This window comes from Artemia sp. Qi Xiang Cuo, chromosome 10 (genome assembly GCF_049724085.1).
Source record: "Artemia sp. Qi Xiang Cuo chromosome 10, ASM4972408v1, whole genome shotgun sequence".
In the NCBI taxonomy this organism is placed as follows: Eukaryota; Metazoa; Arthropoda; class Branchiopoda; order Anostraca; family Artemiidae; genus Artemia; species Artemia sp. Qi Xiang Cuo.
Genome location: NC_142803.1, coordinates 7,252,619 through 7,271,144, shown reverse-complemented (window position 1 = coordinate 7,271,144; position 18,526 = coordinate 7,252,619). Strand labels below are relative to the sequence as shown.

General features: G+C 34.6%; 2 protein-coding genes across 2 annotated transcripts in view; both read right to left on the bottom strand.

The window, feature by feature from the left end:
- The window catches only part of LOC148947418 (mitochondrial import inner membrane translocase subunit Tim21), a 523,198-nt gene that overhangs the window by 54,676 nt on the left and 449,996 nt on the right, over positions 1-18,526 (bottom strand). The window lies entirely within an intron of this gene.
- Positions 1-18,526, bottom strand: part of Mcm6 (minichromosome maintenance 6) — a 103,831-nt gene that overhangs the window by 10,625 nt on the left and 74,680 nt on the right. Inside the window, exons 10-12 of the mRNA XM_089095839.1 lie at positions 12,095-12,232; positions 7,051-7,203; positions 4,756-4,903 (exon numbers count right to left, since the gene is read on the bottom strand). Of these exons, the coding sequence (XP_088951965.1) occupies positions 4,756-4,903; positions 7,051-7,203; positions 12,095-12,232 (439 nt within the window). The remainder of the gene's footprint in view (positions 1-4,755; positions 4,904-7,050; positions 7,204-12,094; positions 12,233-18,526) is intronic.

Sequence of the window (18,526 nt, the reverse complement as noted above, 5' to 3'; positions counted from 1 at the left end):
TTAAAGAACCAATGAAGGAGATCGAATCAACAGAGACCTCTTGTAGAAATGTTCAAGAACCAATGAAGGAGGTCGAATCAAAAGAGACCTCTTGTAGAAATGTTAAAGAACCAATGAAGGAGGTCGAATCAACAGAGACCTCTTGTAGAAATATTAAAGAACCAGTGAAGGAGGTCGAATCAACAGAGACCTCTTGTAGAAATTTTCAAGAACCAATGAAGGAGATCGAATCAACAGAGACCTCTTGTAGAAATAATCCCTTGGTTTTAGTATTACAAATGCCATATTACAAGAGTTACGTTTCTTTTACGTTTCAAATATAAAATATTTTTACATGTTTCAAACATTCAAGAAAAAAAAAATTTCTGTCTCAGATATATGTCAAACCTTAACGATCAATTTCAAGATTCCCAAGCATTCTCACTGCTTTATTTCGAGTATCTGAAGTGGTTTTACCAGGGTGGTGAGCACGGCCCGCCAGTCTCATTTGCGCCACCCCCCAGTATTGGTATTTTGACAACCTGTCTCAAATTTGAGAGAGTGGGTTTCAATGGCTGTCAGTGACGCTTTGGCTAAGGCATAAAATATTACTCTCCTTTTCAATAACTATATGTTAGTGGAAAGCACCTCTGATTAGTTGAAAGTGATGTCATGCAACCACTTTCATCCAATCAAAGCCATTCCACGCAACGGTTGGTTTGAATTCGAGACAGATAGTACATTTTTCAATACCCGCAATATATGTACATGAGTTTGACAGTGCGCAAGCGCACTGGTCTAAAATAGCAATACTGGGGGGTTATGTTTTTTAAAATGACCGTGATACGTGTAGACTACGTTCGAATCCTGTAGTATGCGTCCGAAAAGTATTTAGACACATATTGTACAGTAAATTCAATAAGATGTACCCAAAGGTTATAAATTATTTTTCAAACAAAAAATGGAAAAAATGTGCTTTAAAAGGTGCAAAGACCAAATATTTTAGGGAGTTTTACCCGTAAACGGCCAATATGAATTTGAAATAATAAAGTGAGTCATGACCAAATCTCAAACCACCGGTGTGGTTCGTCCAAACGGACCTTTCGCTCACAACATTGGAGCTCCTGGCATGAAATTTTTTGAATATCTCGCATTGAACAATCCAATTACATAAACTTAGTTTTCATAGAATTCGGTACTAAATAATCGGAGACAAACCAATGATTAACTAAACTTGCGGTAAGGAATAAATTTCAAATCAAAATAGACGAGTCGTTTGTTATAACAAATACAGGTGTGTAATATGCAAAACATGGCAACACTGTAATTCTCCTGCAAGTATCCCAAAAGAACCTTGATATACATACAAAATTATGAACATTGATAATTTCAATGAAAGGGACGACAGCATTCAGCAAATTATTATTATTACCTACTAAGTAAACAGAAGCTCATCCAGGATTTTTCTTCGGGGGGGGGGGGGGGGTTAAACAAAAAACCACAAAAAACGCATACAAAATTTGTTTATGTCCATTTTTGTTACGTTTTTACGAGTCAAACAAACATTTCGGGGGGGGGGGTTCAAACCGGGTAACCCTCCCCCTGGATACGGCCTTGTAAGTAAATGATTACTACTACTATAATTATTAATATTATCTAGCACTCATAAACGTGCTTGCTAATTGGAGGAGGATAAATATTCGCGAAGAGTTATCCAGCCCAAAGTATCTTAAAGTACCATGGACATCAAAATAAATTTTTTGTTTGCTCTCACGACCCATTTTAGGTGTCTTATTAGATATACAATTACAATTTAAATCTCTATTTAGGTCAAGGGGAGGGAAGGGTATAAACCTCAAAAGTGGCCTAACATTTAAAGGGAAATACTTCGGATCAAGTTGAAATAGAATAGGGTGGAAATGAACTTTTTTGTCTAAAAAGGCATTTTAAAATTTTCTTCACAATGTTTCAAAATTATGAAGTTATTAGGTTAGAACCCCATTTTCGTGAGTGTTGCCACAGCGATTCGTGAAAATCAGTAAGAAAAAGTAATTAGTTATAGATTTAATAACGCTTTAAAACTTCTATAAAATTAAACATGAGCAATTTGATTTTTCCCAAGGGCAACTCCACCTTCAAAAGAAAAACTAAAACTTCTTAAGCTGGTTGTTACCATATATTTTTCACCTATTTTTGCTGGTTTTTCACCCTCCTTTCTTATTTGAATTTGGCGCCACTACTACCAAAACTTGTACAACTGCATATGGAGGTCTTTTTAATTAAAAAAAAATGCATCGAAGTTTTTTTTTTGTTTTTCTTTTTTTACACTCGCGCCAACTTAATAAAAAGCGGATCACACAAAAAATAAAATAAAAAACGGATCAATTATGCATTTTTATACGTTTTTACGAGTCGGAAAAACTCTTGGGAGGGTGGTCAAACCCCCTATCTCCCCCCTGGATGCGATCTTAGATACGCCTCAAGTAATATACACTACTACATAATATACACTACACTACTAATATACAAGAGGACATGCACCAGTGCCAGGAGGGAAATTTTCCATGGAGCTATTTTCCAGGGGGGGATTTCCGAGAAAAAAATTTCCACGGATGGGAGATTACCAGTTTAATTTGAAAAACGATCAGAAATCTAATTTTTTTCAAATGAACTTTTCAGGCGGAATCGTCCGCAAGAAATTTCTCGGGTGGAATTTTCAGCGAGAACAAAACTGCCTGGGGGAATTTTCTGCGGGGAGGGGGGATTTTACGTGGGATGAACTTTCCATGGGAAAATTTTTCGTGGGTGGGGGATTTTCCATTGAGAGGGAGCCGGATTTCCCAGCACTATTTTATAAACGATTTTTGCTGTTTTGCTATTTTTACCTATTTCCCTCCTTGCACTGGTGCATGTCCTCTTGTGCAGTTATGTGTTCTTAGTAGCAGTAGTAGTGTATATTACGTGAGTTATGTATTCTTATCCGCAGTTATGTTCTTATGTGCAGTTATGTGTTCTTAGTAGCAGTAGTAGTGTATATTACGTGAGGCGTATCTAAGATCGCATCCAGGGGGGAGATAGGGGGCTTGACCACCCTCCCAAGAGTTTTTCCGACTCGTAAAAACGTAAAAAAAATACATAATTGATCCGATTTTTATTTTATTTTTTGTGTGATCCGCTTTTTATTAAATTGGCGCAAATGTAAAAAAAGAAAAACAACGCAAAACAACGACAAAAAAAAAAAAAAAAACAACGACAGCTTTAACCGAGCAATCTTTTCCTCATTTTTTTTTTTTACTTTTAAAGATGTATAAAGTTGTATAAGTTTCAACTCAAACCATAACTGAAAATCAGTTTTCAGTTTTACTGTCCTGTCAATTTTATATCAATTCTCAATTTTATGTCAATTGTCAATTTGCTGTCCTAAGAAGAAATTTACAACTACTTCAAAATTCAGAAATTTTTAATGTAATACTACAATTTCCTCAGTGTTGTCACGTTGAACTATCGAAGTAAATAAGCAAAATTAATTTTTTAAATCTGACAAAGCTTTTTATTCGTAAAAATTTAAACATTGACAACCTGATAATTCCCACTGGCAGCTACAAACTTTAGAGGAGGCTCATTTGATTTGAAAAGTATAGTTCTAGTTCCTTTTAAGAGTCAGAAGTGATGGAGGGCAACTATCCCCCCCCTCCCTGACATCTCATAAAAAGAAAAGCTACACCTCCTCAAGCTGTTCGATGCCTTGTGTTTTAGATTATTTTTTCTGATTTTTACTCATATTTCTTTTGTTTTAAATTTTACACTCTCTAAAAACTAAAAACTGCATACAAAGGTCTTTTTCATTAAAAATTACATCTCCGATTTTTCTCTATTTTTAATGATATATATGGTTGAGTGACTTTCCGATGATTCATTCAAACAGTCAGATTTAATTTTTATACTTGCATGATATAGCCCCGACCACTTAAGTTGTTCATCCATTGACGCATTGTAGAACCGTTTTTTTTCGTTAGTTTCTTTCAGCTTAGAGTGAGACAAGACAAAGAGAAGTGACAGAATAGAGGAGAAATATATAATTTGAGCTATATATTTGTACATTAGGGGGGGGGGGGTAAGGTATTTGGACAGTGTGAAGTTAGAAAATAATTCGTACTTCATAATATGCAGAATAATTGTACCTAACACATTAGGCATGCAGACCTGCTACACTTTACCCACACCATCCCACCCGTAATGTGCAAATATATAGCCCAAAGTTGTTTCTAAAGTATTATATTTTTATCATACCTAGGTATATTTCATTAGGATTGAGCGTCAAAGAAACAGGTTCTACCTAAATGAAGAATATTAGGCCGGGGCTATGTCATACATAGCCCCGACCTTCTACAATTTACTTTCATACTTTATATAATTCGCATTCATACTACCCGACTATACTTTCGTATTTTATTGTCCTTGGTACTTCACAAAAATTTCCTTCGTGTTTAATATGAAAAGCATTTGCAGAGGGCAGCAAATCCATGGAAATCTATAGCAAAACACTATGAAAACATACATATACAGATATACATACACACACACATACATATACATACATAAATATAAAGAACCATTTTTTAATGCCACTTAGCAAACCTATTACTTTGAAATATAAAAGTACGTTTGCTATAACTCTCATATTTCTGTCGAACATCACAAAAGTTCGCTGTTTTTATGATATTTTTTTTTGCTCTGACAAAGGAAAGAAATTAGTTTAAATTTTTTTTAACTAACTTGGTGGAGCCTCTTGTCTTGCTTCTGCTTGTCCAGCTTCAGTGCGCACTTCATCCTCTTCTTCCTCCAAATTCACATCCGGCTGTTCAATACGAATGATACTATGACTAAGCAAACGGTAGGCTTCTTTGACGTGATTTTCAGTTACCTGCACAAGACAACATGAAAATCGCTATTATAACGCAATTATCTATTTTTAATTATGGCAAATATTTTGCACAGTGTTTCTCTGGATTTTGAATTTTACTAAAAGACTTAACAGGTAATTATTTTGAACGATCCTTTACAACGTATTAAAACACATTACACATGCGCTTCTGGAGAGTTAAGTAAAAGTCTATGTGAAACAACATACACACATACAAAACACCACTTTAAAAAAAGAGAGAAAGAGAGAGTTCCAGTTCAAGTTCTTTAAATTTCTCATTAAATCACTAAAGACAAAATAACACTTGTACAATATGAAAAGAGGAGAGAAAGACAGAGGGAAAAGGGAGGGAGGAAGAAGGGGGGGAAGGGAGAGAGAGGGAGAAAGAGAGAGAAAGAAAGAGAGGTAGAGGAGATAAAGATAGTTTAATAATTGAATAATCTAGTAGAATAAATACCCCCTGAAAATAAATAATTTAAAAATTTAATGGAGAGAGAGAGAAAAAAGGAGAGAAGCAAAAACATTTTTTTTCTTCAAAATTCTATTTAGAACAATCAATATATTCTTTGAAACAAGTATGGCATCCATTTTCTGTATTTTATTTTGCACAGCAGGGTTTAAGCTATATTAAGGTAATAATAAAAAAAAAATTATACCAAAATTTCATACTTAGCATTTTTTCGTTCTTTTTTTATGGATCTAATTTTAATATATATTATGCAAGATATATGAGCATGGTTAAAACTCTGGTCAGTTCCGAAAGTGCTTTGATTGCCCTAGTTTGCGTGCTACACAGCGATTTTCGGTGTTATAGAAAAAAAAAAATGATTGTAATAGTGCTAAAATAGCAATTTCGTGCTACAGGTGGCAACCTTGGATATGAGACCAACTTTGACCAAAAGAATCACAAGAGGGATCTCAGGGAAAAATTTAGAGGAGGGATGAGGATTTGAGTCTTTTTTTTTCTTTTTTTTTTAAGTTTACACAATAAACTAATAGTTTTTGTTTTCGACCTTTGACTCATTTCCACTTTTTTTGTTCAAATAATACTTATCCTGTAACAAAAAAGAAAACATACGAATATACGAATATAATACGAACAATAAAAAAATATATAAACATATACGAATTACATGTCTACGAATTATATCATATAACATATGATATGAATTATATAAACATATGACTATATAAAAAACTGCGTAAATAGCAAACATAGACTACATGACAATGTGATTTTATCACATTGTTTACCATAAATATATAAGTAAACCCTTTAGGCATCATCTGCATTTTGGCCATATAACGAGGTGTCTTAATTATATTGAAGCATTATCAGTATTTTCTCTTAAAAAGCTTCATATGTATACGTATGCCTCGTTATATGTAAGCCCTTCAAGCATAATCGGTATGTTTGCCGTAAACGAACCTTCCTAGTCAAATGTAAGCTCTTGGAGCACCGTCAGTATGTTAGTCCTGCTGCCTGCTCTCAGCATGTTAAACGAAGCATTCTCGTTATATGTTCGCCTCCTTGTATTGAAACATTATCATTATGTTTTCCCTTAACAATACCTACTTCATATGCATATGTCTGCCTCGTTATACGTAAAGCCTGAAGCATCGTCAGTATGTCTACCATGAATAAACCTCCTCCTGTAAGCCCATGAATTATGATCTACATGCTGGCCCTACAACAAGACATCCTCGTTATGTTTGCCTCGCTATATTGCAACATTACTATCATATTTTTTCCTAACGAGAACTAGCCCATGTGTATATATTTGCCTCGTTATAGACAAACCTTTAAGCACCGCCAGTATGTTTACCATAACGAACCCTCCTCGTTATCTGTAAGCCCTTGAAGAATTATCATCATTTTAGCCATATAACGAGGCCTCCTTGTTAAATGTTAGTCTCGTCATAATGGAGCAGCACCATCAGAATGCTTTCCATTAACGACACCTCCTTTATATGTGTGTGTTTGCCACGTTACATCTAAACCACTGATTCATCATCATTGTCTTTGCCATTAACCAAGTCTCTCGTTTTATGTTTACGTCATTAAAGACAAAAAAAAGACAATACTTCAAGAACTCAATAAGTATAGATATTTTTCAAGATTTAAAAACAAGTAAAATATAATTTACCTCTTCGCAGCAGTACAGCTTTGCCATGGCTTCTGAGAGGCGAATCATTGATTCCAATTGTCTCACTGTAATTCTCCAAGCTGATTGAGAAACTCCACCGCCATCACGCTGCCTCAATCTTTTATAGTTCTCAACAAGTAGATCTCCAGCTTCCTACAGACGATTGAGAATAAGCAAGGGCTTCAAGCCCTCCCAATACTATACAGAGGGGGAAAAGAGACAGAGAAAGGGAGAGGGAAGAGAGAGAAATAGAGTTTTGTGTTAACACGTCGTTTCTCGCTGTTTGAGTGCTATATAAATTTTGACTATATTTAGTTATATATTTAGTTTATATTAATTAATTAATTAAACTAAATATAGTTAATTAAACTATATTTAGTTTATATTTAGTTAAGTATATGAAGGTTTTAGTCCACCGTAAAACTTTCTGTAACATTCCACGTGGCAACAAACATAAAAAGCAGCTGATTGACATCGCCAGGGTGCAACACATCTCTATTCATTACCAGCTTCACTATTTCTGTGGGTCAACTGGAATAGTACTACTACTAACAACTCGTGGCAACATCAAGCCCCCTGAGGCCTATACAGCTGCACACGCTCCACTTCCGTCTCTATGTATTCAAAATTTCACTCTCAATCCCCCCGCCCTCATGAATTTAAAATTATCTCAAGTCCTTCCTTACGACCTATTCCCGCCCAATTGGGGGGGGGGGCTATCTACTTCTTTATTTGGCCCAAGATATATGATAAAAAGCACAATCTTTGGCAATTTATCACCTCTATCTGCAAAACATGGCCCAGTCATGTTAATGTTTCTTTCATTATAGCTCAGAAAGAGAGATCAAGCCAAATATTTTATATAGCATATTGTTTGGTATATTGTCAGCCGAACGAGGATTTAATAAACTTTTAAAATTATTACGTAAAACAGCAGGTGAAGGATATGTTTTGGTGGGATTTTCAAATTTATTTATTTCCTTCAAAACTAAGGTGTATATGAAATGAAATAAATGTAAGAATATATGAAAGTATGTAGAGTATGTAAAGTATGTAGGAGTATATAAAATGAAAAATAAATAAATGAAAATCTTAAAAATATTTCAACAAATAGAATAAAGCAACGATTTACACTAAGCTTAGGAAAATTATTGAATAAATATATCAAGGAAAAAAATATTTTAAGAAATATTTTAATTCTGGAAAAAAGGGGAAAAGCTTATGGATAGAAGGAATATTTTCAAACTTTGGGTAAAATTCTTATTTTAATTTTAGCCAATTCCGACGAATCTTTAATTCTATTGCTCGAAACTAGTTCAGTGTTACTAAAACAAATAGGAAAATCAAACAAAAATTTTAAATATGTAAAAGAGTGGGCGCAGACAATACGCGGGAGTGCTACTGCGTTGCAAAGAGAACCTAAATATCATAATGATAGATAACACGTAGCCAAATTATTGATCCAAGTGCCTTTCTTTTTTTTTCTTGAATATATACAATTAGCATCGATTACTTTTTTTTCTAATTTTGGAACTGTTTTACAATTACAAGCGGTAATCGCGCGACAATTGTATCAAAAATCAGATAGGATAAAACCGGGTACTTATACGAGACGCTGTATAATGAAAACCATTACAAAGAGTTTCTCACTCCGGGAACTATATTTAAACTTCAGTTTTTTGGGGTTTAGGGGGACTAAAAGGTACCTAGGTTGGGTCGATTAGGTTAGGCTAGGTTACGTATTTAATATATGCTATGCTTAACCCCCTCCCCTCTAACATGCAAATATGCAGCTCAAATTTGTTTCTAAACTATTATATTTCCATCCTATTTTGTTTTATTTCATTAGCGTTAACGAAACTTCACTTATCGCGTGTTTTACCGGAATCTTAACAAGTACCGTCAAATAGCCCAAGTTGGGTTGATTAGATTAGGCTAGGTTACGTATTTAATATATGCTATACTCTACCCTCCACTCCCCCTAATATGCAAATATACAGCTCAAATTTGTTTCTGAACTATTATATTTTCATCCTATTTTGTTTTATTTCATTAGTGTTAACGAAACTTCACTTTTCGCGCGCTTACTGCTTTGTAAAACAGTACCATAATTTTTCCTTGATTATTTAAAGTTAGCATTGACTTTTAATTTCGAACTGAAATACTATAAGATAATCCCAAATCAAACAGTTCGTGGTAACGAACTGTAAGTAAGGAGCGACCCGGCTCAATGGTAACTGAAACTCTAAAAAACGGAATTTTGATACCAATAGATACATCGCAAGAATAAGATTTTAATTCTGATTTCAAATATATAGGTTTCATCAAGTTTTGAGAAAATTTGGCTGATTTTCGAAAAAAGGGGGAAAGACCCCTAAAAGTTATATAACCTTAATGAAAATCACACCATCATATTCAGCGTATCAGAGAACCCTACTGTAGAGGTTTCAAGCTCCTATCTACAAAAATGTGGAATTTTGCATTTTTTGCCAGAAGAAAGATCACGGGTGCGTGTTTATTTGTTTTTTTTTTGTTTTTTTCTTTTTCCCAGGGGTAATCATATTGACCCAATGGTCCTAGATTATCGTAGGAGGGCTCATTGGAACATAAATTAAAAGCTCTAGTGCCCTTTTTAAGTGACCAAAAAATTGAGGGCAACTAGGCCCCCTCCCACGCTCATTTTTTCTCAAAGTCACCCAATTAAAACTTTGAGATAGCCATTTTGTTCAGCATAGTCGAAAATCTAATAAATATGTCTTTTAGGATGACTTAATCCCTCACTGTTCCCAAGAGAAGGGCTTCAAGTTATGAACTGTGTCCATTATTTACATATTGGTATTGGTTTTCGGGAAGTATAGAGGCATTTTCAGGAAGGATCTTTTGCTGGGTGGGGGGGGGGGGGCTGGAGGCGGGGGTTACTCGGGAGAATCTTTCCGTGGAGGATGGTTCTCTGGGGTAAGGGACATTTCTATGAAGGGTGCGCCGGATTTCCATGCATTATTTAAAACACGATCAGAAATTAAATTAAAAAAAGCAAGTTTTTTCAACTGAAAGTAAGAAGCAACATTAGAACTTAAAACGAACAGAAATTATTACGTATATGAGGGGGTTCTACCCCAAGTCAATACCTCGCTCTTTACGCTACAGTTTTTTTTTAGTGTTTTCAAAAGAGCTATCCTTTCTAATTAACTGGCCTTTGTGATTCAGTGGTTTGGGAATTAAATTTTTTTTTAACTCTTAAGGTAAAGAGCGTGGTATTGAATAAGGGGAGAACCGCCTAGTATACGTAATAACATATACGTAAAAAAAAAAAAACAATAAACAAAAAAACAAGTGATACGGCACAATAGTAATCGAAACTTTTAAAAACGGAATTTTGATGTCAGTAAATGTATCAAAAGAATGGGATTGTAATTCTGATTCTAAATAAACAAATTTTACTACGTTTATTATGTTTCATCTCAGGCCACGAGCCTAAGAAAGATTACATTGTAGCTTAAAGAGGGGGGAACCATCCCCTAAAAACAAATGGACTATATTAAAAATCACACCGTCAGATTCAGCGTATTAGAACACCCTAGTACATGGGTTTCAAGCCCATATCTGCAAAAATCTGCAACTTTGTATTTTTTGCCAGAAGAAAAATATATGAATATAGAAGTTCGTTACGTAAGTTAATTTGTAAATTACGTCAGAACCAAATTTAGAGACAGCCATTTAGCAAAAGAAAAGTAAAATTTTTATGCAAATTTTGTTTACTTATTCAATGACGGTGAGCCAAAATAGAAGCTGCATTAACTAAAAAACGATCAGAAATTAAACAAAAAAAACAAGTTTTTTAAACTGAAAGTAAGTAGCGACATTAAAACTTAAAACGAACATAAATTATTCCGTATATGAAAGGGGCTGTCCCCTCCTCAACGCCTCGCTCTTTATGCTAAAGTTTGACTCTGTCTCACAGCTTTATTTTTTAAAACAATAAAAAACTTTAGCGTAAAGAGCGAGGCGTTGAGGAGGGACAGCCCCTTTCATATACAGAATAATTTCTGTTCGTTTTAAGTTTTAATGTCACTCCTTACTTTCAGTTTAAAAAACTTGTTTTTTTTATTTAATACTATCAGAAACCAGGACGGAGTCCACGAGAATGACCCGTGTAAATGGGGATAGAACGCAACCCTACTTAACTCATAATTTAATACGAAACCAACTACTAACCTCATTTCCTACCTCAACCTCAGCAAAATCAGCAATATTGTACATAGCACTAATCACTTTAATGTGATTAGTGCTATGTACAATATGTGATAGTGTGATTAGTGACTTGTCTGGTATACCATACAAGAATAGGACCTTCACAAAAGATTTTCTATCGCCTGAATCAAACTCTTGCTAACAATCTATGAAACTGAGGGCTAAAGGAGCATGATGACACAGGCACTCAGTGTTAGCCTAATAGTGAAAATTTGGTCAACACAACCACTTCCCTTCCTAAAACAACCCGTTCATCTCTTAAAATCTTTATCTACAACATCTCTAAGTCTAAAAAGTATCATCATACTAAGTAATTTGCTTCCTACAGAAACCAAGCTAATTAGAGAAAATAGTAATTTAGGCCAGTGTACACACAAGAGGCTTTAGGTTTATTTAACCTTGAGAAGCTTATTTATTGACGGGAGGTTTTAATCAAATGGTGCTGGCCGAAGGTACGTTTTTCGAAGCTAATCTAAAACTGAAGCAAACCAAATGTTCGCTACATGAAGATTTATTATCGCCCGACACGAAACCAAGTGGCCAAATCAAAATTCGACTCCTATCGGAACATAGCCTATGAAGTGGCAAATCTGGCATATATTGGGATAAATATTAAAATACTATATTCCCAACTTGCATATAATAGGGTCTTCTAGAGGCTATCAATTTTATCATTCGCTCTGTTAGTTTGAAGAGTTTTAGGAGTCTTTCCACGATTTGTTTTCTGCTTAGAGCCATTTTTCCATTATTTGACACGGATAAAGAAATTAAATATTTTTGAAACTCAACTTACCCGAGAAATTGTTGGCTTAAACTGTCTGGCAAAAAGGAGGTATTTTAAAATATATTCTGGTGAGTAGACTCTTTCAATAGATTCTTCATTTCGACAATGAAGGTCAACAATTCGCTGTGCAATTGAATAATCCATGACCTAAAAAAAAATGAAACAAATAGAAATAAAATGAACACAATTCAATGACAGGCACGAGGAAAACTGAGGGGTCAAAAAGGCGAAACACTATCTTTATAAGGGACCTAAAAAATAAAATAATTTAAAATCCATGACCTAAAATAAAATGAAACAAATAGAAATAAAATAAAATGAAACACTGAAACACTATCTTTATAAATGACCTAAAAAATAAAATAAAAAATAAAATAATTTTAAATCTATGACCTAAAATAAAATGAAACAAATGGAAATAAAATAAAATGAACACAATTCAATGACAGGAACGAGGAAAACTGAGGAGTCAAAAAGGCGAAACACTATCTATATAGGTGAGCAATAATTGTGTATTTATGTATTTTTTTTTCGAAAACAGCTCCATATTTTTTCAGGAAAATTCGTATTTTGAGATATTTTTGCACAAAAAACGATTTAGATAGGTCAGAAGTCTGAGAAAAATCGCTAAGAGCCTTAATTTTGGTTTTTGCAAATGACATGTACTATGTTAGTGCATCATATAATCGTTTCTTATGACATTATATAAGCATTTTCTTATATGATGTTATGCATATCATAAATAAGTTTGTTGACTTTCCAACGCATCAATTATTTATATAATATAATGTCTATCGAAAGGCCCAAAAAACAAAAATTTGCAGTTGCAGTCAGAGCAATGCTGTAGCGTTGCCTATAGTAAAGGCCATACGGCTCCAATGTTTTATTATTTATTATTATTTTTTTTTCCAGAGGCACTTCATACGGAAGGGGTCGTCGTAGAAACTTCAAAGGGGGCTCATTCGATTGGAAATCGTGAGTTCTAGTCCCCTTTTAAATAGTCGAAAATGATTGGAGGGCAACTAGCCCCCCCAAGCCCATCATTCCCCCAAACATATCCAATCAAAATTTTGAGTTAGCCATTTTGTTCAGCGTAGTTGATTTCCAGATAAAGAATATGTTTTGGAGAAGTACACTCCCCACAACCCTTAAGGCAAGGGTTTTAAGTTATGTCCTGGGGGCATATAAGGTTTCCATAGAAGGCGTTGTCGTAGAAACTTCAAAAAAGGCTCATTCAATTGGAAATTCAAAGGGCTAGTGCCCTTTTTAATAGTTGAAAGTGACTGAAGGGCAACTAGCCCCCCTCCCCCGCCCAACATACCCCCAAACACATCCAATCACATTTTGAGATAGCCATTTTGTTCAGCGTAGTTGATTTTCAGATAGAAAATATTTTTTTGAAGAGGACACTCCCCCACAACCCTCAAGGCAACGGTTTTAAGTTTTACCCTGGGGGTATATAAGGTTTTAGTAGAAGGCGTGGTCGTGGAAACTTCAAAACAGGCTCATTTAATTAGAAATTCAAAGGGATAGTGCCCTTCCAACTAGTTGAAAGAGATTAGAGGGTAACTAGACCCCCTCCCACACGCCTATCATTCCCCCAAACACATCCAATCAAGATTTTGAGATAGCCAATTTGTTCAGCGCAGTTGATTTCCAGATAGAAAATATGTTTTTGAGGAGGACACTCCCCACAACCCTTGGGGCAAGGGTTTTAAGTTATGCCCTGGGGGCATATAAGGTTTCCATAGAAGGCGTTGTCGTAGAAACTTCAAAAAAGGCTCATTCAATTGGAAATTCAAAGGGCTAGTACCCTTTTTAATAGTCGAAAGTGATTGGAGGGCAACTAGCCCCTCCTACGCCGATCATTCCCCCAAACACATCCAATAAGATTTTGAGATAGCCACTTTGTTCAGCGTAGTTGATTTCCAGATAAAAAATATATTTTTGAGGAGGATACTCCCCCAAAACCCTCCAGGTAAGAGTTTCAAGTAACGCCCTGGGGGCATGTAAGGTTTTTATATGAAATAATGTCGTAGAAAATTCAAAAAAGATTTATTTTAGTTGAAATCCGATAGGATAGTCCCTTTGTAATGTTCGAAAGTGATTTTAGAGCAACTAACCCCCCTCTAACGCCCCCTTTATCCCTATGAATACCCCCTCAAAATTTTGAGACAATTATTTTATTAAACGTAGGTTTAAGTTCTGGAAATTAGGTCTTTGAGGATGACAACTCCTCCACAGCCCTCAGGGCAAGGGTTGTAATTTATGCCCTGGGGGCATAAAAGGTTTTGTATAGACAACATTGTCGTATAAACTTCAGAGAGGGCTCATTTGATTGGAAATTAAAAGTTCTAGTTCACTTTTTAATAGTCAAAAGAGATCGGAGGGTACCTAGCCCCCCTCCCCGCCACGCCCTTTTTTCCTCAAACCCATCCGATAAGAACTTTGAGATAGCTTTTTTTTAAATAGTTCAAAGACCATATAACGAAAACTCAGGGGTTAACACAGCCACCCAGGGCCCGATGGCAGCTGTTGTAAGTTATGCCCTTGGGGAATATGAGATTCTTATTGACGGGATGATCGTAAAAAATTCGGAGATGGCTCATTTGATTGGAAGTTGAAAGTTCTAGTTAAATTTTTTCGAGTCAAAAGAGATTGGAGGGCGACTAGCTCCCCCACGCCTATTTTCCCCAAATGCATCCAATAAAAATTTGGAGATATGCATTAAGTTAAAAATTTCTCAAAAGTCAGATAACAAAAACTCAGGTGTCGTCACAACCCCCCAGAACCCGGGGGCAGGTGTTGTAAGTTATGCCCTGGGGCATATATTGTTCGTATGAAAGGGATACTCGCATAAACTTCAGAGGGCTCATTTGATTGGATATTGATATCCAGCCCTTTTTAAGAGTCAAAAGTGATCAGAGGGCAACTGGCCCCCCAAGCCCTTTTCCCCCAAATACATCTGAAAAAAATTTTAGGTAGCCATTTTTTTAAAAATATTTCAAATATCATATAAAAAATCTCCTTTAAGTATGGCAATTTCATTAACAATAATTCAACGATCAGATAAGAAAAAACGGCGCTGTCGACACCCCCCCCCCCCAGGGGCCGGGGCCTGCGGGGTAAGGATTAAGCTGGGGGCGTATATGATTATTATAGTAGGTATAATCGTATACAATTAAAAGAGGATTAATTTGATTGGAAATTCAAAGTTGTAGTTCATTTTCTCAAAGTGAAAAAGATCGGAGGGCAACTAGTCCCTCCCGCCCTCCACGCCTTTGGGCGTATAGGATGGATAAACCCCTCCGATAAAAACTTCAGGTGACCATTTTATTAAAAATAGCTCAACCATCGGATATTGAAACCCCAGGGTCGACACAACCTCCCAGGGCCCAGGGATAGGCGTTGTAAGTTATACTCTGGGGATTTATATGGTTTTTATAGAAGGGATACTCGTATAAACTTCAGAGAAGGCTCATTTGATTGAAAATAGAAAGTTCTAGTTCATTTTTAAAGAGTCAAAAGAGATTGAAGCTTAATCTAGTCCCCCCACGCCCTTTTTCCCCAAACCCATCCGATATAAATTTTGATATAGCCATTTTGTTAAAATAGTTCAAACAACAGATATTCAACACTCGAAGGTTAACAGAAACCCATATTTTCATTTTGATAACATTACTCTGACACCAATTTTGATACTTTTATGAACATTTGATTTGTTTTTAAAAGTTTGATTTTAAAATAACGAATTTTTAAAAACTTCAAATTTTTCGAAATCAAAAACGAACAAAAATGAATTAAAAAGAAAACTTTCCAAAAAATAAGTTTTTCAAAGAAAAGTAAAGGCATTGGCGCTTTACTGAAAACTATATGCGTCTTGAACAGTCTTGGAAAGTATTAACAACATCAAATTGAATATTTGATGTATAATGATATTAATTGTTGAAAGATCCATCGGTTCAAGAATAAATTTCGCTATAATTGTATTTTCATTTTCAATGCTGTAAGAACTGGAAAAGAAAGCATTTGTAATATAATCCGTTTTCAGTTAAGCGCCAATGACGCAGTAGGATTTTGGTCTTTATTTACAGTTAGGAAAGGAGACAGTATCCAATCACTTGTTTGTAGGGAAACTATATTCGTCTTTTACAACTTTAAAAAGAGCTAATAAATTAAACTGAATATTTGATGTATAATGATACTAATTTCTGAAAGCTCACCAGTTCAAAATGTTACTATAATTTTAGTGTTTATTTTCAGAGATAAGTACAAAAGAAAATATTTGTCACAAAATTCGTTTTCAGTAAAGCACCAATGACTCAGTTGATTTCATACTCTAACAATGGGAGAAGATGGTCATACCTAGACTCTTGTTTGTGGTGATTTTTGTTTGCTTCAAGCTAAATTTGTATATTAAATTTAAATTTTACTCGTTTTAAGATTTTTTTATCAATTTAAATAAACATCTATTGTATGTTTGTTTACATTGATTGTTCATTTTATTTCTATTTGTTTTAAGCTTTATTTGTACTTCAATAGGAAATTTTTTTTTCGTCTTAAGCTTGATTTTCATATTCAATCTAAGCATTACTCGCTTTAAGATCTTTTTATTCATTTATATCATTAATTGTTTTATGCTTTTGCTATGATTGTTTATTTAATTTCTGTTCATTTTTGGTTTCATTTATTCTTTAATAGTAATTTCTGGTCGTTTTGAGTTTGAATTTTAAAGGGTATTTGTATCTGCTGAGCTTAAGTTTAAAATGGCCTTTACTTTTCTTTGAAAAACTTATTTTTTCGGAAAGTTTTTTTTTAATTAATTACTATAAATGATGATTCTTTGGAACCAGCACCTGAACTATCAAACGTGATGAGATTTTTGAAAATCGACAACCTGGACCATCAATTGCGACAACATCAATACGGGCAGCTAAAGCAAAAGCCATTGCTAAATTGTCTGAAGTAATCAAAATCCAAAAATGTGTCAAAAATGAAAATAGAGAGCAAAGATACGGGCGCTTAGAAGATATGCGAAAATGACAATTAGAGCGTGTCAAAAATGAAAATGAAGAGCCAAGACACACGCGACTAGAAGACATGCGAAACCGAGCATATGAGTGAGTCAAAAATAAAAATAAAGAACAAAGACACGCGCGGTTAGAAGACAAGCGGCGGCGTGTCAAAAATAAAAATGAAGAGAAGAGACACATGCAGTTAGAAGACATGCGACACCGAGTAAACAAGCGAGTCAAAAATGAATATGAAGATCAAATATTCACGCCTTTAGAAGAACAGCGGTGGCGTGTCAAAATAAAAATGAAGATCAAAGAACAACGTGGTTAGAAGCCATGCGACACCGAGCATGTGAGATAGTCAAAAATTAAAATGAAGAGCAAAGATACGTACAGAACACATGTAAAACTAACCATGTGAGTAAATCAATGAAAATCAACCTGGACAGTGAGAATCAAGACGTTTCAAAATGTGTAATGATAGCGATCATGATTGGACTTGGGATTTTGACATGCATAAGCCCATCAATGCCTACCCTACCTTTGTAAAAAAAAACAACAAAGGTTTGGCGATATGTGTTTCACAATGACAAAAGACAAGCCGAGATAAAGTGAACCAAACAAACTGAAAATGATAGCGATGATGATTGGGTTTTGGATTTTGACATGGATAAGGTCATCAATTCCTACCATACCTTTGAAAATCAAAAACCTAGACTAGATAAATCGTTGAAAAGTTTTTGTCCCACCATCTGAACAATTAAAAGAAACAAAGTTTCGGCGATATATCTTTCATAGTGACAAAAGACAAGCTGAGGCAAAAGTTAAAGGTAAAAAAAACGTAATTTTACAAAGGCACTACTTCTAATTTAAGGTCCATTTGGACATCATGACATTAAGAAAAGGTTCAAATTGTCGGCATTTAGAAGATAAGCGAGTGAGAATCCATATATAGAAGCCTGCCGTGTGCTATATATATATATATATATATATATATATATATATATATATATATATATATATATATATATATATATATATATAATTCTAACTACTGGAAGATTCAGCCGTTAACAGAACCAAATATTGTAAAATTGTAAAAGGGGACAAAAATGTCTTAATTTTGAGTCCTTGGCATTTTAATACGGAGCAAGAACGCCGAAATTGGATTGTCACACGAAAGATTCAAATAGTAAAATTTTAAACATCTTTGTACTAAGTAGACACAATGCAAAAGGAAAAGCAAATAAAATGGCAACTTTTTAGGTACGGAGTAGTAATTACAATGAAAGTTATTTATATAAATGTTTAACTTTTAATTTTAAATATTTTGCCAAAATCTCAGCTTTATCGAATATCTTATTACTGAAAGTGAATTAAAAACAGCAATTCGGATTGTGATAGATTACACTTTCATTTTTCTCTC